This window comes from Carassius gibelio, chromosome B13 (assembly GCF_023724105.1).
Source record: "Carassius gibelio isolate Cgi1373 ecotype wild population from Czech Republic chromosome B13, carGib1.2-hapl.c, whole genome shotgun sequence".
Taxonomy (NCBI): Eukaryota; Metazoa; Chordata; class Actinopteri; order Cypriniformes; family Cyprinidae; genus Carassius; species Carassius gibelio.
In genome coordinates this window covers 29,397,882-29,421,671 of record NC_068408.1, presented here as the reverse complement: position 1 = coordinate 29,421,671, position 23,790 = coordinate 29,397,882, and the positions used below count along the sequence as shown (strand labels likewise).

Here is a 23,790-nt window from a genome sequence, read left to right as displayed (position 1 = left end):
TTGCACAACTCCTGTGACTCAGTGATCAGTTTCTTGGCTTCCTCGACCGATGGAACACTGACTAGCCCGTCAAGTCACCTTTATTTATTATAGCGCTTTAAACAAAATACATTGCATCAAAGCAACTGAACAACATTCATTAGGAAAACAGTGTGTCAATAATGCAAAATGATAGTTAAAGGCTTTTCATCCTTGAATTCAGTAATGTCATCTCTGTTCAGTTAAATAGTGTCTGTGCATTTTGTGCATTTGCAATCAAGTCAACAATATCGCTGTAGATGAAGTGACATCAACATAAATGTTTTTCTCTATGAATGTTGATGCTAGTGGATAAGTAGCTTTGTGTTGGTGTGCCAGATGTTTCAAGCCAAAGTTGGCACATCCTGGAGATGAGGCGGCTCCAAAGAGATTAACCGCCATCCTGTATTCCTGTGGTTCCTTCTCCAAATCTCCACCTTTCCACCAGAGGAATTTCAGATGATTCCAGGATTCAGGAGTGACAGATAACTAATAAAACATTATTTTGATATCACAGATGATCGCTACAGAGAACTCCTACCAGAGGATTGATAAGATCAGGCCCAGTTAGTAAAGTGTGATTTAGAGAAATACCATGCAATTTGGCTGAACAGTCGAATACGACTCTCAGCTTGTCTGGTTTTCTGGGGTGATAGATGCCATGATGCGGAAGGTACCACTCAGTCTCTCCTGCAAATGTTGTAGGGGCAGGCTCTGCATCACCCTTGTTAATTGTTTCTTCCATGAATGTTTTGTATTGATCATAATATTGTTTTTTGGTCTTTAACTTTTTCTTAAGACACTGCAGGTGAACTGTGGCTAGCCTCTTGTTGTTTGGTAGGTTGGGTGGACTGTTGCCCTTGAAAGGGAGGGGCATCTCATAATGTCCATCTTCCTTCTGCGTGATGTTGTCACTGAGGAACTATGAAATCAAAATTGTTCTGGGACACATATTTAACTTCATAAATTCTCTCTGTGAAGTATGATCCTAGGGCTTTTAGAACATCTGTCGTAGACAGAATTGGAAGTTCTTTTACTGTGAGCCAATGCACAAAGCTCTGACTTCCTTGTCTGTCTAGGTGAGGATTTGATGAGCCTATGATACTCCATCCTAGTTTTGATCTCTGTGCAAACGTTTGATTTTTGTCCCCAGTGATAACCTCAAGAGGAGTTAATGCTGCTGGATAGTCATATTCAATCAAGAGCCCAACATCACAGTCTAGAAAGTTTAGTGCCCGCAACAACAACAACAAAAAAAAAACATCCAAAGAAAAACTTCGCTTTTCAAAATAAAAGCGGAACAGACAAAGTGACACTGTTAAACATATAATGCCTTAACATACAAATATATGTTATAAACTGTGTAGAATATTAATGCGATGTATAAGACATTTTACAGTTACAGTTAATTTTAATGACACGTTTAAATGAAGATCACCTCAGACAAAGTCTGCATACAGCACACCTTGTTTGTTATCTTTATTTTATAAATGCACAAAGTTTTGTTGTTATTATGTCTGTGTACAAAAAAGTAGAGCCTTTACAGATTCGATTGATGTATTGATCTTATCTGTACGATCAAAACTGAAAGTGTAATTTAAGTCATTTTTGTGTTTATCAGGAGAAAATGACTCATAACGTGTATATACATTATTCGACTTGAAAGGGTTAAATTGCTGGTGAGGCCACTGTCAGGATCCGTTCCTTTGATGTCCTCAGGGTCTCTGTTGTTGAGCAAGGACTTGTATTCCAGCTTGGGCTCCTTGCAGGTGGGATTCACAGTAGGGCTGAAACGATTCCTCGAGTAACTCGATTACAAAAAATGATCGAGGCAAATTCCTCTGCCTCAAAGCCTCTTTTAATTTATTTTAAATCTCACGTCAGGATCTTTCGCAATGATTTTTTTTAACACAACGCATTTCCGTCACCCACAAAGTGGAAGGAAACACAAGCCCTGTTTCCGAAATTGCATACTCCAAGTCAGCAGTGTTTTGATTTGAGGGCGCGGGCAAATGTAAAGAGAACGTTGTGCCGTGTGTCCATTGCAAGATACCACAACTAGGGCCCTATGATTTCCACGGTGCAGAAAATGCAGCTGGAATAGCGGAATCCAGTCATAAAAATGGAATTTACAGTTTAACGCAGAATGGCATGGAATTTGCCATATTTTGAATGAATTAATCAAAAATAGGTCATTTCACTTACATAAAATCACGATATGGACTAATATATGTAATTATTAATCCAGAACAGTCTATTTAAATATGAATCATGCATGTTCTGCGTGTTTCTGTGCAGAAGTTGACAAATTGACAATGAATGGCAGGTATATTACAATGAGTATGTACAGGTATATTATGTGCAAAAAAATTAAGTTTACGCTAAGTATGTGTGTTAGATAAATAAGTGTAGGTGTATATAAATATAAATAGTGTAGTGTGTTCCACAGTTATTATCAGCTGTTCATAAGATGGATTGCCTGAGGGAAGAAACTGTTCCTGTGTCTGGTTGTTCTTGTGTTTAGAGCTTTGTAGCGTTGACCAGATAGCAACAGTTCAAAGAGGGAGTGTGCTGGATGTGAGGTGTCCAGAGTGATTTTGACAGCCCTCTTGCTCAATCTGGATAAGTACAGTTCTTGAATAGAAGGGAGGGTTGTACCGAGGATTCTCTCAGCAGTCCGCACTACCCACTGTAGTCTTCTGAGGTCAGATTTAGAAGCTGAGCTGAACCAGACAGTTCTGAAGTGCAGAGGATGGATTCAATGATGGTGGAGTAGAACTGTTTCAGCAGCTCCTGTGGCAGGTTAAACTTCCTCAGCGGGTGAAGGAAGTACAACCTCTGCTGGTCCCAATGGAGTCAATGTGAATGTCCCACTTCAGGTCCTGAGAGATAGTGGTGCACAGGAAACTGAATGACTACACTGCAGTCACAGTGCTGTTCATGATGGTGAGTGGGGGGAGTGCAGGGGGATTTCTCCAGAAGTCCACGATCATCTCCACTGTTTTGAGCGTGTTAAGCTCCAGGTTGTTGAGAGTGCACTAGACAGCCAGCTCTTTAACCTCCTGTCTGTAAGCAGACTCATCACCGTCCTGAATGAGGCCAATGAGTGTGGTTTTATCTGCAAACTTCAGGAGCTTGACAGAAGGGTCTCTAGATGTGCAGTCATTGGTGTACAGGGAGAAGAAAAGTGAGGAGAGAACGCAGCCCTGGGGAGCTCCACTGCTGATTGTACGGGGGCTGGATGTGTATTTTCCCAGCCTCACTAGCTGCTGCCTGTCTGTCAGGAAGCTGTTGATCCACTGACAGACGGAGGTGGGCATGGAGAGCCGAGTTAGTTTGGGCAGGTTTGGAATGATAGTGTTAAAGGCAGAACTGAAGTCTACAAACACGATCCCCACATAATTCCCTGGTCTATCTAGGTGTTGCAGAACATAATGCAGTCCAATGTTTACTGCATCAGCTACAGACCTGTTTGCTCTGTAGACAAACTGAAGAGGATCCAGCAAGGGTCCAGTGATGTCCTTCAGGTGGGCCAGCACCAGTTTTTCAAATGACTTCATGACCACAGACGTTAAAGCCACAGGCCTGTAGTCATTTAGTCCTGTAATTTGGGATTTCTCTGGGATGGAGATGATGGTGGAGTGTTTGAAGCATTAAGGGACTTTGCACAACTCCAGCAATCTGTTGTAGATATGTGTGAAGAGGGGGGCCAGCTGGTCAGCACAGGATTTCAGACAGGCTGGTGTAACACAATCTGGGGCTGGTGCTTTTTTCCTTTTCTGCTTCCGGAAGACCTGGCGCACCGCATCCTGGCTTATCTGTATAGCAGGTTTGGGGGAGAGGGGGGATGCATGAGGTGTAAATAGTGTGAACGGTTGTTTGGAGAGGCATTCAGGGTGGGTAGCAGAAGTTGTGAATGGTGAGAGCGATTAATTGGAGAGGTGTTCAAGATGGGTTGCAGGAGTGGATGATGTGAACGATTGTTTGGAAAGGTGTTCAGGGTGGGTTGCAGGTGTTGTTATTGGTGTGAACGGTTGTGTGGGGAGGCGTTCAGGGCAGGTGATGGGTGTTCTTTCAAACCTGCAGTAAAACTCGTTCAGATCGTCTGCCAGTCATTGATTCTCCACAGTGCTGGAGGGTGGTGTCTTGTAATTGGTGATCTCCTTTAGACTTTTCCACACTGATCAATCAATCAATCACCTTTATTTATATAGTGCTTTAAACAAAATACATTGCGCCAAAGCACTGAACAACATTCATTTGGAAAACAGTGTCTCAATAATGCAAAATGATAGTTAAAGGCAGTTCATCATTGAATTCAGTTATGTAATCTCTGTTCAGTTGAAATAGTGTCTGTTTTAATTTGCAATCAAGTCAATGATATCGCTGTAGATGAAGTGACCCCAACTAAGCAAGCCAGAGGCGACAGCGGCAAGGAACCGAAACTCCATCGGTGACAGAATGGAGAAAAAAACCTTGGGAGAAACCAGGCTCAGTTGGGGGGCCAGTTCTCCTCTGACCAGACGAAACCAGTAGTTCAATTCCAGGCTGCAGCAAAGTCAGATTGTGCAGAAGAATCATCTGTTTCCTGTGGTCTTGTCCTGGTGGTCCTCTGAGACAAGGTCTTTACAGGGGATCTGTATCTGGGGCTCTAGTTGTCCTGGTCTCCGCTGTCTTTCAGGGCAGTAGAGGTCCTTTCTAGGTGCTGATCCACCATCTGGTCTGGATACGTACTGGATCCGGGTGACTGCAGTGACCCTCTGATCTGGAGACAGACTGGATCTGGTGGCCACGGTGACCTCGGAACAAGAGAGAAACAGACAAATATTAGCGTAGATGCCATTCTTCTAATGATGTAGAAAGTACGGTGTTATGTGAAGTGTTCCGGTTCCAGTTTACCTAATTAATGCAGCCTAAAAATCCTTTAACGGATTTGGATATTAAAAGCATATTAGTATGTTATGTGTATGCCAGGTTAAAGAGATGGGTCTTTAATCTAGATTTAAACTGCAAGAGTGTGTCTGCCTCCCGAACAATGTTAGGTAGGTTATTCCAGAGTTTAGGCGCCAAATAGGAAAAGGATCTGCCGCCCGCAGTTGATTTTGATATTCTAGGTATTATCAAATTGCCTGAGTTTTGAGAACGTAGCGGACGTAGAGGAGTATAATGTAAAAGGAGCTCATTCAAATACTGAGGTGCTAAACCATTCAGGGCTTTATAAGTAATAAGCAATATTTTAAAATCTATACGATGTTTGATAGGGAGCCAGTGCAGTGTGGACAGGACCGGGCTAATATGGTCATACTTCCTGGTTCTAGTAAGAACTCTTGCTGCTGCATTTTGGACTAGCTGTAGTTTGTTTACCAAGCGTGCAGAACAACCACCCAATAAAGCATTACAATAGTCTAACCTTGAAGTCATAAATGCATGGATTAACATTTCTGCATTTGACATTGAGAGCATAGGCCGAACTGAAGTCTACAAACACGATCCCCACATAATTCCCTGGTCTATCTAGGTGTTGCAGAACATAATGCAGTCCAATGTTTACTGCATCAGCTACAGACCTGTTTGCTCTGTAGACAAACTGAAGAGGATCCAGCAAGGGTCCAGTGATGTCCTTCAGGTGGGCCAGCACCAGTTTTTCAAATGACTTCATGACCACAGACGTTAAAGCCACTAAAATAGCTGTTACTCAATGCCACATATTAAGCACTTTACAACTGAAAAAAAAAATCTACAGCTACTGTAAATCCCTGGGCCCATATAAATAAAGAATCTTAATGCAAAAAGTAGCTCCTATTGATGCAAAAGTGATTTTGTCTTAAGCTTTGTGCTCTTAATAATGAAGAAGTAAAATTTGAAACAAATTAAATAAATACATTTTAAAGCTGTCTGGGTTTTCTCTACAGTGCTGCATTCATTCTCACCTGGAAACTACTACAAAATCAGTGTACACATAAGTGCTTTAAAATAGCTGTTACTCAATGCCACATATTAAGCACTTTACAACTGAAAAAAAAATCTACAGCTACTGTAAATCCCTGGGCACATATAAATAAAGAATCTTAATGCAAAAAGTAGCTCCTAGTGACAAAATTCTAAGAAAATTCTTAGAAATGTGGGCGTTTACTCTTAAAGGTCCTATGACATGAAAATTTCACTTTCTGAGGTTTTTAACATTAATATGAGTTCCCCTAGCCTGTATATGGTCCCCAAGTTTCTAAAAATTTGAATCGGTGTAAATTGAGATTTTTCTATCTTTCTCTGCCTTTGAGAAAATGTTATTTAAATTGTGATTTAACTACAGAGATCGATCAAAGAACGCTCGCTTTTTTCCGGCGCTGTTACACATCGCGAGTATGTCTGCACACTTGCCCAAACTGCCATTACAATGAAGGACGCTGTTATGCTGCACAACGGAGCTCTTACTGTATTCATGTGTTTGCTGTTAACTGTGGTGAAAGCATTTTGTGAGATAACGTGTTGCAATAATGACGAGATCACTGCATCCACACGATAAACAGACTCTGTCTACTCAATGCTCATCACTGCAGCCTTTCATGTGATGGGAAAAGAGCGAAAAAATAATTATATAATCAACACTTCCACAATTCATTAATCTCGACAGCTGTAATAGTATATATATATATATATATATATATATATATATATATATATATATATATATATATATATATATATATATTTGAGAGGGGGTTCCACATGAACGTATGCAAAGATGTCAGCCAATCACAACAGTTGTGGTTTACTCGGAGTCTCACAGCAGACACGCCCCTTCAAACAGAGCATTCAAGCCAGAGGGCTAATATCTAAAATCTAAAAATGCTTTTTATTTCTAAATTTTAAATGTAAAAATCATACTAACAATATAAGTACACCTAAGTACACATTAAAAAGCATCTAAAGAAAAGGAAATAATCCATGTCATGGGACCTTTAAAATTAAAGAAAAAAATAATTCAGAAGGCACCTTAACCCTTAAAAGAGGTCTTAAGGTTAAACTTGTTAGGAGTCAAGTCAAGTCACCTTTATTTATATAGCACTTTAAACAAAATGCATTGCATCAAAGCAACTGAACAACATTCATTAGGAAAACAGTGTCAATAAGGCAAAATGATAGGTAAAGGCAGTTAATCACTGAATTCAGTGATGTCATCTCTGTTCAGTTTAAATAGTGTCTGTGCATTTATTTGCAATCAAGTCAATGATATCGCTGTAGATGAAATGACCCCAACTAAGCAAGCCAGAGGCGACAGCGGCAAGTAACCGAAACTCCATTGGTGACAGAATGGAGAAAAAAACCTTGGGAGAAACCAGGCTCAGTTGGGGGGCCAGTTCTCCTCTGACCAGACGAAACCAGTAGTTCAATTCCAGCAAAGTCAGATTGTGCAGAAGAATCATCTGCTTCCTGTGGTCTTGTCCTGGTGGTTATCTGAGACAAGGTCTTTACAGGGCATCTGTATCTGGGGCTCTAGTTGTCCTGGTCTCCGCTGTCTTTCAGAGCAGTAGAGGTCCTTTCTAGGTGCTGATCCACCATCTTGTCTGGATACGTACTGGATCTGGGTGACTGCAGTGACCCTCTGATCTGGATACAGACTGGATCTGGTGGCTACGGTGACCTCAGAATAAGAGAAAAACAGACAAATATTAGCGTAGATGCCATTCTTCTAATGATGTAGCAAGTACATAGGGTGTTATGTGAAGTGTTCCCGGTTCAGGTTTACCTAATTAATACAGCCTAAAAATCCTTTAACGGATTTGGATATTAAAAGCATATTAGTATGTTATGTGTAAGACAGGTTAAAGAGATGGGTCTTTAATCTAGATTTAAACTGCAATAGTGTGTCTGCCTCCCGAACAATGTTAGGTAGGTTATTCCAGAGCTTAGGCGCCAAATAGGAAAAGGATCTGCCGCCGGCAGTTGATTTTGATATTCTAGGTATTATCAAATTGCCTGAGATTTGAGAACGTCGCGAACGTAGAGGATTATAATGTAAAAGGAGCTCATTCAAATACTGAGGTGCTAAACCATTCAGGGCTTTATAAGTAATAATCAATATTTTTAAATCTATACGATGTTTGATAGGGAGCCAGTGCAGTGTTCACAGGACCGGTCTAATATGGTCATACTTCCTGAATCTAAGAACTCTTGCTGCTGCATTTTGGACTAGCTGTAGTTTGTTTACTAAGCGTGCAGAACAACCACCCAATAAAGCATTACAATAATCTAACCTTGAGGTCATAAATGCATGGATTAACATTTATGCATTTGACATTGAGAGCATAGGCTGTAATTTAGATATATTTTTGAGATGGAAAAATGCAGTTTTACAAATGCTAGAAACGTGGCTTTCTAAGGAAAGATTGAGATCAAATAGCACACCTAGGTTTCTAACTAATGACGAAGAATTGACAGAGCAACCAGCAAGTCTAAGACAGTATTCTAGTTTATTACAAGCAGAGTTTTTACGTCCTACAATTAACACTTCTGGGTTTTTTTTTCAGAATTTAGCAGTAAGAAATTACTCGTCATCCAGTTTTTTTTATATCGAAAAAATGCCATAGCACAGACGAGGACTTTTAAGAGGCTTAAGAGTTTATCTAGCAGAGGAGAAAATGGCAGAAAGACGAAGAGGCAGAAGAAATGTGTTGCAGACAATGGATGGCAGTGAGTTAATTAGACGCTATAGATTAGATCGTGCAGGGATCATGTTTGTGACTGATCTTATTAGAGGCTTGCTAACATCTCCGACACAGCGCAGAAATGCCATAGCGCCAGAAATTTAAGTAATCACTACATTACGATATTTGGCAACTGGGAAAATGCAACAATGCAATAGTGATGATTTGGGTCTGTCACAACCTTCTGTAAGCAGAGTGATCTCACAAACAATTACAGCACTTTCAGAACATCTTATTGCGTCACAGTTCATTTTGTTTCACTGGACATTCCCACCTTGCAGGCTCAAAAAACTGCATTTTTGGATACGTTAATAGTTTGTACTATACGCTCCCATGTCTCCTCCTTATCACTTGCTCTGACACCCAGCCCAAATTTTCCTTTAAGAATGGCCTTGTGTTCATCCACTAACTGGGCTAACAGTAAACACTGTTCCTCTGTCCAGTTTGGCTTTCTCACCCTTCTTGGTTTTGATTCCATGTTTGATGCATTAAAACCAACATTCAAACCTCCACTTAAATAGGACAGCCATCACTGTAATTGGAAAGAGTGGAACAATTTTTATCATTCTAAGCCAATCAAATACCTTATAGGAAATTAAAAGCATGGTAAATAAAAAAAGGATTCATAAACACACATATAATGTGTGTGTGTGTGTGTGAGAGAGAGAGAACGGTCACATAGGAAAAATTACACATGTAAATTCAAAGTGAGAATTAGAATAGACCCTATACTTAAAATCACTTTTTCTTTATTGGACAACCAACCAATCAGTCTTCAAAAGCAGCATCTGCTTCAAGGTTTGGTTGAAACGCTCGATGAGCCCGTCGGTCTGGGGGTTGTACACCGTGGTGCGGAGCTGTTGTACCTTCAGTAGCTTGCAGACATCTGCCATCATCCGGTACATGAAGGGGTCAGTCAGGAACTGTGACGGGATGCCGACCCGGCTGAAAAGGAGGAAGAGCTCCTGGGCTATGGCCTTGGTTGTCGCCTTCTGGAGGGGGATAGCCTCAGGGTACCGGATGGCATAGTCCAAGATGACCAGGATGTTCGTGCCCCCGGGCGGCCTGACCAAATCCATCCAAATCCACTCGAAGGGCACCTCTATGATGGGTAGTGGTATTAGCGGGCTGGGGGGAGGGGTTTGAGGAGATGTCCGCTGACACGTTGGCAGAGATGTATAAAGTACTAGAGAACCATACTTGAGTAAAAGTACAAGTGCTCTATCAAAAAAGTGACTTGAGTAGAAGTAGAAGTGCTCTTTAAAAACTCTGCAGACCCGGTACCGGGTCCGAAAATAGCATGCCAGATGTTTGTGTCTCATTTGCATATCCTTCCTTATATGGCATTTGCCCAAAAATGGGTTCATTTGAAAGCTTAGAGAGTTTTCTTTACAAACAATACCATTAATTGGGGTTTTATGATACATAAAGTAGTCAAATTAAGCTAAGAAATATATTCCCCCCCCCCCCCCCATAAATTTCCATCTAACGATTGCGAATACGTTTTCGTAAGAATGTGTATTTAAAATATTTTTCACAAAACAGTCAAGTCATATATCACAAGAAAGCTCTCATTCTCAGGAATCATTTTATTGTGTGACAATCACAGATCGAATGATCTTCAACAGAATCGCGATGTAAAATTTCTCACCTTATTATTTATACATTTTGCACCGCTTCAGTCAGCCGCAAACAGCCACGCATACCTATATACTCGATATAATCTTTTAGATTAGAATCTTTTTACGTTTCTGCGTGCTTCCATTGCTGAGATATAAAGCGTTTGTACAAGTGCGCAAAAGAGCTCCAAAGGCTGTATGGTTGACAGATCTTCAACTCATATTGATAGGGTGTATAAGCCTTTCTTCTGCTATAGACATCTGACCTCTTTTGTGAAGCGCTATTTGTCCTAATTGCTGCCATTCACAAGTCGTTCCCTCCAATCGAATGTGTGATTCAGCACCGCGGGGGTGCTGGAACTGGACAGCGACTGCCCACTCTTTTCCGCTCGTTTGACGCACTGATGTCTGGGAAATTGAGTTTTTTGCTGCTTCTAAACAAAGGCCACGCCAGGCAAAACTACAAATGGCCGAATCTCCGGATTTATAATGCATAATATTCATAAAACAAGTTATGGGTGGCCAACTTCGCCGTGGAGAGGTCAGGACGCGCATCTGGTAAGCCTATACGCGTGCTACTCGCTTTCATACATTTGATTCTTTATTCTGAGGCTTGGAAGCTTCGCTAGCAATAAGCTAATATGTTTATTTTCATAACTGTGCAGTGTTCGACCGCATCTCAGTGAATGTACAGTAATCCGTACAGTACTGGGGGAATAAACATAAATTAGTTTGTTGACGCTCCGAAGTTCGCGCAAAAGCTTCGGGGAGCTTGTTTACACTGAACCAGAACCGAAACCAACATACACGCTGATAAAAAATCAAAATATTATATATGAATTAGACAGGCGAGGTCTCCGAATCTCTACACGATGCAGAATAGACATAAATGAAACGATATGAAGCTGGAGATTGTGGATTCTATTTTACATTGTGATAGACCAGATATTTTTTATAATTTTATGCATGTTGCTATTGTGTAATTTGACTTATTCTCTTTCAAAGACTGTTCAGAAAACCCACACACAAAAAAAGCACATTGTATTGAGATGGTTCATCATATGTGAAACAACATAAATAATACTATTTGTCACAAACAGCAGCTTTTTATGTAACTTCTGAGTGTTTTCTGTAAAATAATATACAGAGATCACATAATTCCATACTGCAAGTGTGCAAAAGATGACTTCATACTTATTTAGACAAAAATTTTATACAAAAATGGTATTATTCCTTCCTTCAGTTGGAATAGAATAACTTTTGCATAGATTAGGATAGAAAGAAATTTCTGTTTTCCTCTAAAAGCTGACAAATGGAACAAGCACACGACATTGGTCTGAAGTTGCCAGCCCCTTCAATGCCTGAGTTATACCATTTCAAACTTCAGTTTACACAAATAAAATAAAAAAGCGCCTTGTTTTTTTCCCTATTTATAATAACACAGACAGCATATATTGTCATTTTTATCAATTTCAACAGTGTTTTATGTAATTTCCAAGGGTTTCCTTTGAAATTATACCAAACTTTCTGAGCTTACACTGTAGCATTAGTATAGGCAGGCATTCAAAATTAGGTAGGAAAATGAAAAACGGAAATCCCCAAAATAGCATTTGTGCTTAAGCACCACACTTAAGTACAAGTACTAAAGTATTCAACATTTTTTGTACTTAAGTATTGCAAGTAGTCTATTTTAAAATTTAATACTCAAGTACTGAAAGTAAAAGTAGAAGTATTGTGTTATGTAGCTATTAAAGAAAATAGTCAAAAGTTTGAACATATTGTTTTTACTATTTCAAATGATTAACCTAAAGGACAATCACAATTCCTTTGACTGTAATTTCTTGTAAACAAAAAACGGTTACTAGGGTTAGTTAGCCCAATTTGCAAAATGATGTCATTGATAACTTACCCTCATGTTGTTTCAAACCCGTAAGACATCAGAGGGTCATTTAGAATTTTTTGAAGCATCGAAAATACATTTTGGTAAAAAAATAGCAAAAACTACGACTTTATTCAGCATTGTCTTCTCTTCCGTGTCTGTTGTAAGACAGTTAAAAACAAAGCAGTTTGTGATATCTGGTTCGCGAACGAATCATTCGATGTAACCGGATCTTTTTGAAACAGTTCACCAAATCGAACTGAATCGTTTTAAACAGTTCGTGTCTCCAATACGCATTAATCCACAGATGAATTAAGCTTAACTTGTTTAATGTGTCTGACACTCCCTCTGAGTTAAAACAAACCAATATCCCGGAGTAATTCATTGACTCAAACAGTACACTGACTGAACTGATGCAGGGCCGTCGCCAGAACAAACCAAATGGGGGGGCATTTAATTTTCATAGGGGGGGCACACTTTTTTTAATGATCTGAGACAGACCATAACATAAACCCATATTAGGCTATAACTAAAATAGACCACAATAGTCTTGTTTTGTTCAATTATTCAAATAAAATACTTCACCGTTTGATCTCAACCTCAACCTGTTTATTGTCTCTTAACATTTCCAAAACCGCCAAAATTTATTCTGAGAGCGCATGCAACGCGCAGCTCAGCTGCGCAAAGGAATTGCGAATAAACAATACAATACTGTATGCTTAACTAAATGAATTGCATGATTTATATATACATATACATATACTTACACACAAACTGCATATTGTAATTTGAATTAATAAAACTACTAACACAAAAATAACATATTGAAAGGTCTGCTGCTGGAGACTTTGGCTGTTGTATTTGAATAATTAAGGAGGTAGGTCTTTGCAAGGTTTGGGTGCTGTTTTGGGATATTTTAACAGTCATTTATGAATATAATTATATTTAAAATTATGTTCTGTGTAATAATGCGTTGAATAATGAATCGTCTGAATCATTTCTGAAGGTAATGTGTTATGCATTTCTAGTGTTACCGTTGTAGTGATTACTGTTCCTGTGAGCCAAATTCTGCTGAAACAACGTTATTAACGCAATGATCTAAATCAATAACATTTAATATCAAACGTCTAACTGCGCTTTACCACCGGCGGCGTCGGGAGCGTCAAAAATCGCTCTTGCCGCTCTGCTCACGATGCTGCAGGAAGATTCGTTTGCGCTCAGACGCCCTGACGTAGGCCGGATGCGTATTAAAAGTGGCCGCAAAGCAAACAGACTTGTTGATCTTATGCAGACTAACCACAAGGAGGTTAACGTTTTAAGTTAATCTCATTAAATGTTGTTGTGGACGAAATTAAGATCCTTTACTTAAAATGAACGATCTCAGACACCTTGGTCCACGTATCACTTTTAATTATTTTTTTATGTCCCTGTACGCAAACAGGGACACATCAACCTGTCCTCTATTTTGCTTGGGAACTAATGCAAGTATGTGATCGGAGCTGCGTCCTCTGGAATCCTCTCAAGCGGTTGACTTCTACGTTCCGATTGGTTGCTGCCCAACCACGTCATAGCTCATTACCATAAAGTTGTCTTGATTTCAACTCTGCTCGACGCTCTCAAAGGCCAAGTCTCGACGCTGGTTTACATTGAAAATGAATGACTTCCGGCCACTTTGACGCACTCGACGTCGGCGGTGTGAATGCACAGTAATGCAAGTTTGGTTAATTGTTCTGTGCGTTACGTTTAGGGGGGCACAAAAAGTCATTTGGGGGGGCACTGCCCCCCGATGCCCCCCCTTGACGACGGGCCTGAACTGATGTGAAGAGAGAAATGAAGATAAACACCGAGCCGAGCCAGATAATGACTCGTTCACGAGTCAAGAACCGTTTCTGTCAGACGCGTCCGATTCGTGAACTGATGAGCTGATGATACTGCGCATGTGTGATTTAGCGTGAAACAAACCGACACACAGAGCGTCTGGAACCGAACTGATTCTTTTGGTGATTGATTCTGAACTGATTCTTAATGTTATGAGCCAATGTGCAGTCAACGCCAATGACGCCATTGCATCGAGCGCAAAAGAAACGGTGAACTGTTTTCTTCAACTGGTTTACTGAATCGAACTGTCAGAAAGAACTAACGTTACTGGTCATCCGAAAACCGATGCAACCGGTTCTTGACTCGTGAACGAGTCATTATCTGGCTCGGTTCGGTGTTCATTTCTCTCTTCACAGACAGCAGTTCAGTCAGCATGCGCAGTCTTCTTAATCGCTTGATTCGCTCAATGATGTGCCAGCTTCATCAAACCTGCCATCTACAGTTCTGGCAGTGGTTTGTAATGGAATGATTCGTAACATCATAATTGTAACGAGTAACGATGCAGCACATAAAAAAAATATCGGAGTAAAAGTATTAAACTCAGCGAAAATATGTACCGAAGTAAAAGTGGAAGTAGGAGAAAAAAATAATACTCTAGTAAAGTACAGATACCGCCTTTTAGTACTTAAGTACAGTAGTGAAGTAGTTCTACTTCGTTACTATACATCTCTGCACGTTGGACAGGCCTGGCAGAATCAAGGGACCTCAGCCTTGAGGCCCGGCCAGTGAAAGCGATCACAGAGGCGCTGTAGGGTGTTTTGGGCTCCGAGGTGAGACAGTGTCAAACAGTGTTGAGCCAGATGGGAGAGGCTAGCGGCTCGGGCCCGAGCTGGGTGTCGTGGGTCGAAGGTCCACTCGTGGAACACTTGGGTGGCCCTGATCGGTGACAACCCCATTCGTCCCAGGATCTCCTTTCGTAGGTCCTCGTAGGAGGTGCTTAGCTCCGGGGGAGCACGAAGTACGCACACTGAGCCTCTCCCGTGAGCAGGAACGCAATGATGCGAGCCCAATCTTCTTTGGGCCACACCTCCCTTGTAGCAACAGTCTCTAACATCTGAAGGTACATCGTCACATCATCATAGGCGGTCATCCTGGGCATAAGCTGGGTTGCTTGGACACGGCGGTCAGGTAGCAGAGTTCGCGGGGCTGCGGTCAGGCGTAGCGTGGCCAAATCTCGCTGTTTCCCCCTGCCGGGCAGCCATGTGTTCCGTGATTTGTTGCTGGTGGATGCTCACCTCGGTGAGATGTTTTGGCAGCTCTTCCATCGTTCGGGGGAGGAGCGCCACCTGAGGAACCAGAGAAGATATATCAGGTAGAGACTGTGAGGGAGAAAACAAACAAACAAAGTAATCCAAACCAAATGACTCGTTGCATGCGATGAGGGGTAGGGTCGTCGGTGTCCACTTCACTGAGTTGCCTGCATTCTCCATCAGTGTGGCGGGGTGAAGTAGGAAATGACATGAGAAGGAGGGTAAATTCCTGAAGGTTGGATTTATTAAATGAACCGGTGGTGCTGTGAGGTGGTTTGGGTGTTCGGTGCTCGGCGTCTTGTCTTGGAAGTGCTCTAGTGCGGTGTGGGTCCGTGCTCTCCTGTGGCATTGGGGCTGGTGGTTACACGCTGCTGTCTAGGGCAGAAGGAAAAGACAATGTTAGCCGTTTCTCTTGGAGACATCACTCATCTCTGTGGCTGCTTGCGGGGTTTAAGGGCAGCGACTGATGCAGGTGTGATGCAGGTGTGGCTGCTCAGCCCGTGATGAGTAGGCGCAGGTGCCTCTGCACAGTTGCCATTGCGACGATGATGAGCATCCGGGACATGTGTCACAATAGCCAACAAAATATAGAGGGTGAAACAAGCTGTTGTACAGCACTGACGTTAGCGCGATCTGTTCGTTTGACAGATGTGCTCCGTGATGATTAAAAACATTTTACAGCCGATTCACAAAATCATCTAATCGATTTACAATGTTTAATCTTATAATATCCCTGACTGCAGGTGTCGCTGTTGGACAGTGTTTTCTCTACTTCCTGTTGGCCTTCTGTAGCTAATTATAGCTCTGTGTAGCTGTTTTTATAGCTGTTTTTATTTCATTTTTTTCTAGAATCTTTATCTTACTATCAATCTCTTTTTTTTAAAGTGATAAAATATAACGGTAACAATTTAGAATACTGTTCCGTCATTAATCAATAACTACAAAGGAACAAATGAGTAACGCAATATTAACAATCTAGTAACTACTGTTAACTAACAAGAAACTCTGATTAACAAATAAGTAAGTAATAGCACACAGATGACACTAGTAGTTTACTATTAACTAGTCAATAACTACTATTTTTTTCATTATTCCCAGAGAACTAATGAGAAATTTTCATCATTCATGCAAAACTAAACAATAACTATGCAGGATAAATGACTAGCAATACATTAACCTATGTCCTATTTACTGTTTAAATTTCACGCACTATATATAATAAGTTTCGTATGCATATGACAAGCAATGTGCACATATCATACGCACACCAAAATGTGTATAATATGCAAACACCTGTATCATATGAAGACCAAATTCCATATACAGTAATTTTATTATTTAACATATACTTAAAAAAACATAAATAATAATAAATGTGTGCATATATACATACATAAATAATTTTTTTTTTTAAATGTGTGTACCAGTTGGTGGGTCAGTGTCTTGCTCAAGGGTCTCACCTGAGTCGTTGTTTTGAGGGTGGAACAGAGCGTTGGTCATTCACTCCCCCACCTACAACCAACCCCTGCTGGAACCGAGATTTAAACCTGCAGCCTTTGGTTTAGAAGTCCGAATTTAACCATTAGTTCATAAGTGCCCTTATACTGTGTATATATATATATATATATATATATATATATATATATATATATATATATATAAATGTGTGTGTGTGTGTGTATCTTGTGAATGGTTATATGATTCTTTTCATTAATAACTATTATAAGAATTCTGTTAACCCACTAGTAATTACTCAAGTGTCACTTCATCCTTCTAAAGGAATTACTAATTACTTGGATCAGTATTCTAAAGTGAAGATCGTGGTAACCCACTAGTAATTACTCAAGTGTTACTTCATCCTTCTAAAGGAATTAATAATTACTTGGATCAGTATTCTAAAGTGAAGATCGTGGTAAACCACTAGTAATTACTCAAGTGTTACTTCATCCTTCTAAAGGAATTAATAATTACTTGGATCAGTATTCTAAAGTGAAGATCCTGGTAACCCACTAGTAATTGCTTGTGTTACTTTATCCTTCCAAAGCAATTAATAATTACTTGGATCAGTATTCTAAAGTGAAGATCGTGGTAACCCACTAGTAATTACTCAAGTGTTACTTCATCCTTCTAAAGCAATTAATAATTACTTGGATCAGTATTCTAAAGTGAAGATCGTGGTAACCCACTAGTATTTACTCATCCTTCTAAAGCAATTAATAATTACTTGGATCAGTATTCTAAAGTGAAGATCGTGGTAACCCACTAGTAATTACTCAAGTGTTACTTCATCCTTCTAAAAGAATTAATAATTACTTGGATCAGTATTCTAAAGTGAAGATCATGGTAACCCACTAGTAATTACTCAAGTGTTACTTCATCTTTCTAAAGCAATTAATAATTACTTGGATCAGTATTCTAAAGTGAAGATAATGGTAACCCACTAGTAATTACTCAAGTGTTACTTCATCCTTCTAGAGATATTATCTAAAAGTATACTGTTTTAAAATTCACCAAAAACCTCAAAAGCGTGAAACGACTTTAGTGTTTGGTTGCACATGATATATTTTTGTTATCATGACTAAAATTGCTGTAAACATTAGGCTGTAACAAACAACTATACAAATATCTATTATAAACAGATATAAACTTTATAATTATGTATTATGTGTCTGGTACCATTTTTATTTATTTCATCAGCTGCACATAAACATCAAACCATTTGATGTCTGAACTGGGAGAAGAAGAAAAGAAAAATGTTTGGGTTCTAGCATATTTAATCTCTGTAATGCCTTTTAATGTCTTTCAGAAAACGACGTAGAGGACCATCTTTGTGCTTGTATCCCAGCCAGTAAGTCCACTCAATGTAAATCTACTGTAAATCTACTGTAAATGTAATCTACTGTAAAAAAAAAAAAAAAAAAAAAAAAAAAGGCTCAGAAAATATGTACATTATCCCCACAGGAAAAAAGAAAAGAAAAAATACACACTTAGACACTCCTAACCACTGTAGTGAACAATGTCAAGATATTAAATAATCAATTATAAATTAAGTGAATTTAATATTCATTATGTGTTATAAATGATTATACTCTTAAAAGCTATAACCACAAATGTGTAAATATTATTATGTATTATAATTGTTGTTAAGATTATTTATGAGATGATACAACATTTTCCAAGGTTTTTTATAATGCATAGTCGGGCTGGGCGATACGGAGCTCGATATATTTTGCTATATCTCGATATACAATATATATCTCGATATCTTTACAGGAAAAATAACCCTCAAAAACTACTGCAAAAACAAATATGCCAAATATTACATGTTTATGGCCCTATGAAATGTTTTATTTTTTCTTCACCATATGTTTTGTTACCTAATTCTGTGTCTTCAGTTTTTCACAAGTTCATCAAACAACCGCAGTAAGAATATTTCATCAAGCACGGTGAGTAATGGCTTCGCCTACTATCGTTATTTGCACCTCTTGCCACATGTACAGTTTATCTATCTCTGTCGCTGATGAGAGATTCACATGTGATAAATGCAGGGAAATAGGCTGACAGAGAAGATTTCAGAATTAGAGACACGCATCCAAACTTTAATTGAGGACAGTAAGAATGTTAGGGCTATAGATACGACTTTGGATGCGTCTAGCTCAGGGACTCCTGTACATTGTCCGGTTCTGGAAACAGAGCCCCTGCAGCAGGGCAACTGGGTGACGGTGAGGCAGCGTAGTCGTGGGTCAAAACACCGCTCTTCTGTTCCAATCAAAACATTAAACAGGTTCTCCCCACTCAGTGATGCACCCACTGAGAAACCTGATGAAAGTGCTCTAGTTATTGTCGATTCTATTGTACGGAACGTGAATATAGAGACACCAGCCACCATAGTCAAATGTTTACCGGGAGCCAGAGCGCCTGACATCTTGGCAAATTTAAAAGTGCTGGCTAATGCTAAACGTAAATACAGTAAGATTGTTATTCATGCCGGCGCTAATGATGTTCGACTTCGCCAGTCGGAGATCACTAAAAATAACTTTAAAGAGGTGTGTGAACTTGCAAGCACGATGTCAGACACTGTAATATGTTCTGGTCCCCTCCCTGCTTACCGTGGTGACGAGATGCATAGCAGATTGTCATCACTCAATGGCTGGATGTCTAAGTGGTGCCCACAGAATAACATAGGTTTCATAGACAATTGGTCGAGCTTTTGGGGCAGACATGACCTGTTAAAAGAGATGGTCTTCATCCCTCCTGGGGTGGCGCCACTCTTCTGTCTAGAAATATGGCACATAGTCTTAGTGTTTATACTTGACTAACTGGGGCCCAGGTCAGGAAGCAGACAAACTGGCTAAACCGACCGTCTGCTAGCTGCCTCCCATCACAGAGGTCAGTTAATTCTCAGCACATAGAGACTCTTTCACCTAGATATCACACTATAGAGACTGTGTCTGTTCCCCGAACTAGAAAATACAAAAAACGACCAAACCAAGTTAAGGTTAACAATTTAATTGAGGTTCAACAAATAAAAAACAAATGCAATATGGATAAACAAATGATAAAGATTGGCTTATTGAATATCAGATCCATTTCTACGAAAACACTTTTTGTAAATAATATGATAACTGATCATAATATAGATGTGCTCTGTTTGACAGAAACTTGGCTAAAACCTGATGATTACATTATTTTAAATGAGTCCACCCCCCAAGATTACTGTTATAAACATGAGCCGTGTCTAAAAGGCAAAGGGGGAGGAGTTGCTTCAATTTATAACAACGTTTTCAGGATTTCTCAGAGGGCAGGCTTCAAGTATAACTCGTTTGAAGTAATGGTGCTTCATATAACATTATCCAGAGAAACCAATGTTAATGATAAATCCCCTGTTATGTTTGTACTGGCTACTGTATACAGGCCACCAGGGCACCATACAGACTTTATTAAAGAGTTTGGTGATTTTACATCTGAGTTAGTTCTGGCTGCAGATAAAGTTTTAATAGTTGGTGATTTTAATATCCATGTCGATAATGAAAAAGATGCATTGGGATCAGCATTTATAGACATTCTGAACTCTATTGGTGTTAGACAACATGTTTCAGGACCTACTCATTGTCGAAATCATACTCTAGATTTAATACTGTCACATGGAATTGATGTTGATAGTGTTGAAATTATTCAGCCAAGTGATGATATCTCAGATCATTATTTAGTTCTGTGTAAACTTCATATGGCCAAAATTGTAAATTCTACTTCTTGTTACAAGTATCGAAGAACCATCACTTCTACCACAAAAGACTGCTTTTTAAGTTATCTTCCTGATGTATCCAAATTCCTTAGCATATCCAAAACCTCAGAACAACTTGATGATGTAACAGAAACTATGGACTCTCTCTTTTCTAGCACTTTAAATACAGTTGCTCCTTTACGCTTAAGGAAGGTTAAGGAAAACAGTTTGACACCATGGTATAATGAGCATACTCGAACCCTAAAGAGAGCAGCCCGAAAAATGGAGCGCAGCTGGAGGAAAACAAAACTAGAGGTATTTCGTATTGCTTGGCGGGAAAGTAGCATATCCTATAGAAAAGCATTCAAACTGCTAGATCTGATTACTTTTCTTCTCTTTTAGAAGAAAACAAACATAACCCAAGGTATTTATTCAATACAGTGGCTAAATTAACGAAAAATAAAGCCTCAACAAGTGTTGACATTTCCCAACACCACAACAGTAATGACTTTATGAACTACTTTACTTCTAAAATCGATACTATTAGAGATAAAATTGCAACCATTCAGCCGTCAGCTACAGTATCCCATCAGACAGTGCAAATTATAGACCCCCTGAGGAACAGTTCCACTCATTCTCTACTATAGGAGAGGTAGAATTGTATAAACTTGTTAAATCATCTAAACTTACAACATGTATGTTAGACCCTATACCATCTAAGCTCCTAAAAGAGGTGCTTCCAGAAGTCATAGGTCCTCTTCTGACTATTATTAATTCCTCATTGTCATTAGGATATGTCCCCAAAACCTTCAAACTGGCTGTTATTAAGCCTCTCATAAAAAAAAAAAAACACAACTTGACCCCAGAGAACTTGTTAATTATAGACCAATCTCGAATCTCCCTTTTCTGTCCAAGATACTAGAAAAGGTGGTATCCTCACAATTATATTCCTTCTTAGAGAAAAATGGTATATGTGAGGATTTCCAGTCAGGATTTAGACCGTATCATAGTACTGAAACTGCTCTCCTTAGAGTTACAAATGATCTGCTCTTATCATCTGATCATGGGTATATCTCTCTATTAGTTTTATTGGATCTTAGTGCTGCGTTTGACACAATTGACCACAACATTCTTTTGCATAGACTTGAACACTTTGTTGGCATCAGTGGAAGTGCATTAGCATGGTTTAAATCGTACTTATATGACCGCCATCAGTTCGTAGCAGTGAATAAAGATGTATCATATCGATCACAAGTGCAGTATGGAGTACCTCAAGGCTCAGTACTAGGGCCACTACACTTCACGCTTTATATGTTACCCTTGGGAGATATCATCAGGAAACATGGTGTTAGCTTTCACTGTTATGCTGATGATACTCAGCTCTATATTTCCTCGCAGCCCGGTGAAACACACCAATTTGACAAACTAATGGAATGCACAGTCGATATAAAAAATTGGATGACGAGTAATTTCTTACTGCTAAATTCAGAAAAAACAGAGGTGTTAATCATAGGGCCTAAAAACTCTGCTTGTAATAACCTAGAACACTGTCTAAGACTTGATGGTTGCTCTGTCAATTCTTCGTCATCAGTTAGGAACCTAGGTGTGCTACTTGATCGCAATCTTTCCTTAGAAAGCCACGTTTCTAGCATTTATAAAACTGCATTTTTCCATCTCAAAAATATATCTAAATTACGGCCTATGCTCTCAATGTCAAATGCAGAAATGTTAATCCATGCATTTATGACTTCAAGGTTAGACTATTGTAATGCTTTATTGGGTGGTTGTTCTGCACGCTTGGTAAACAAACTACAGCTAGTCCAAAATGCAGCAGCAAGAGTTCTTACTAAAACCTACGTTTACTAAAAGCTACGTTCTCAAAACTCAGGCAATTTGATAATACCTAGAATATCAAAATCAACTGCGGGCGGCAGATCCTTTTCCTATTTGGCGCCTAAACTCTGGAATAACCTACCTAACATTGTTCGGGAGGCAGACACACTCTTGCAGTTTAAATCTAGATTAAAGACCCATCTCTTTAACCTGGCATACACATAACATACTAATATGCTTTTTATATCCAAATCCGTTAAAGGATTTTTAGGCTGCATTAATTAGGTAAACCGGAACCGGAAACACTTCACATAACACTGTACTTTCTACATCATTAGAAGAATGGCATCTACGCTAATATTTGTCTGTTTCTCTCTTGTTCCGAGGTCACCGTGGCCACCAGATCCAGCCTGTATCCAGATCAGAGGGTCACTGCAGTCACCCGGATCCAGTACGTATCCAGACCAGATAGTGGATCAGCACCTAGAAAGGCCCTCTACTGCCCTGAAAGATAGCGGAGACCAGGACAACTAGAGCCCCAGATACAGATCCCCTGTAAAGACCTTGTCTCATAGGACCACCAGGACAAGACCACAGGAAACAGATGATTCTTCTGCACAATCTGACTTTGCTGCAGTCTGGAATTGAACTACTGGTTTCGTCTGGTCAGAGGAGAACTGGCCCCCCAACTGAGCCTGGTTTCTCCCAAGGTTTTTTTCTCCATTCTGTCACCGATGGCGTTTCGGTTCCTTGCCGCTGTCGCCTCTGGCTTGCTTAGTTGGGGTCACTTAATCTACAGCGATATCATTGACTTGATTGCAAATAAATGCACGGACACTATTTAATCTGAACGGAGATGACATAACTGAATTCAATGATGAACTGCCTTTAACTATCATTTTGCATCATTGAGACACTGTTTTCCAAATGAATGTTGTTCAGTGCTTTGACACAATGTATTTTGTTTAAAGCACTATATAAATAAAGGTGATTGATTGATATTACCATGTGTAATTATTTAAATGCATAAAAACAACTTAATAAAAAAAATTCTTGAAATAGCCTTATCTGAAATGTTTTTTCCTTTCAGAAATTCTGTGTATTTACATTTTTCTGGTTATCAAATGAAGGCATAAAACATTCATTTAATTTATCTTTTAATTACTTAAAATTAAGCAAACTTTATTTTTTGGTAAACAAAGGGATTTACTATTAAAATAAAACATGGAAGAAATGTTGTGTGATTATTCCTTAAATTATGTTTGTTTCATGTTAATAGCGTGTGAACGTTAATGAATGAAGCCGCGCTTCTGTGCCATCATGTGTCATTAACACAGATACGCATAACATGCAGGATTCATATTTAAATAGACTTTTTAAATAG

At 39.4% G+C, this 23,790-nt stretch overlaps 1 protein-coding gene across 1 annotated transcript in view; it reads left to right on the top strand.

Annotated features, from left to right (window-relative positions):
* Positions 1–18,876, top strand: part of LOC127970070 (1-acyl-sn-glycerol-3-phosphate acyltransferase epsilon) — a 97,829-nt gene extending 78,953 nt beyond the window's left edge. Inside the window, exons 8-9 of the mRNA XM_052572308.1 lie at positions 18,156–18,197; positions 18,745–18,876. Coding sequence (XP_052428268.1) covers positions 18,156–18,197; positions 18,745–18,799 — 97 coding nt within the window. The 3' untranslated portion in view covers positions 18,800–18,876. The remainder of the gene's footprint in view (positions 1–18,155; positions 18,198–18,744) is intronic.
* The last annotated feature ends 4,914 nt before the right edge of the window (positions 18,877–23,790 follow it).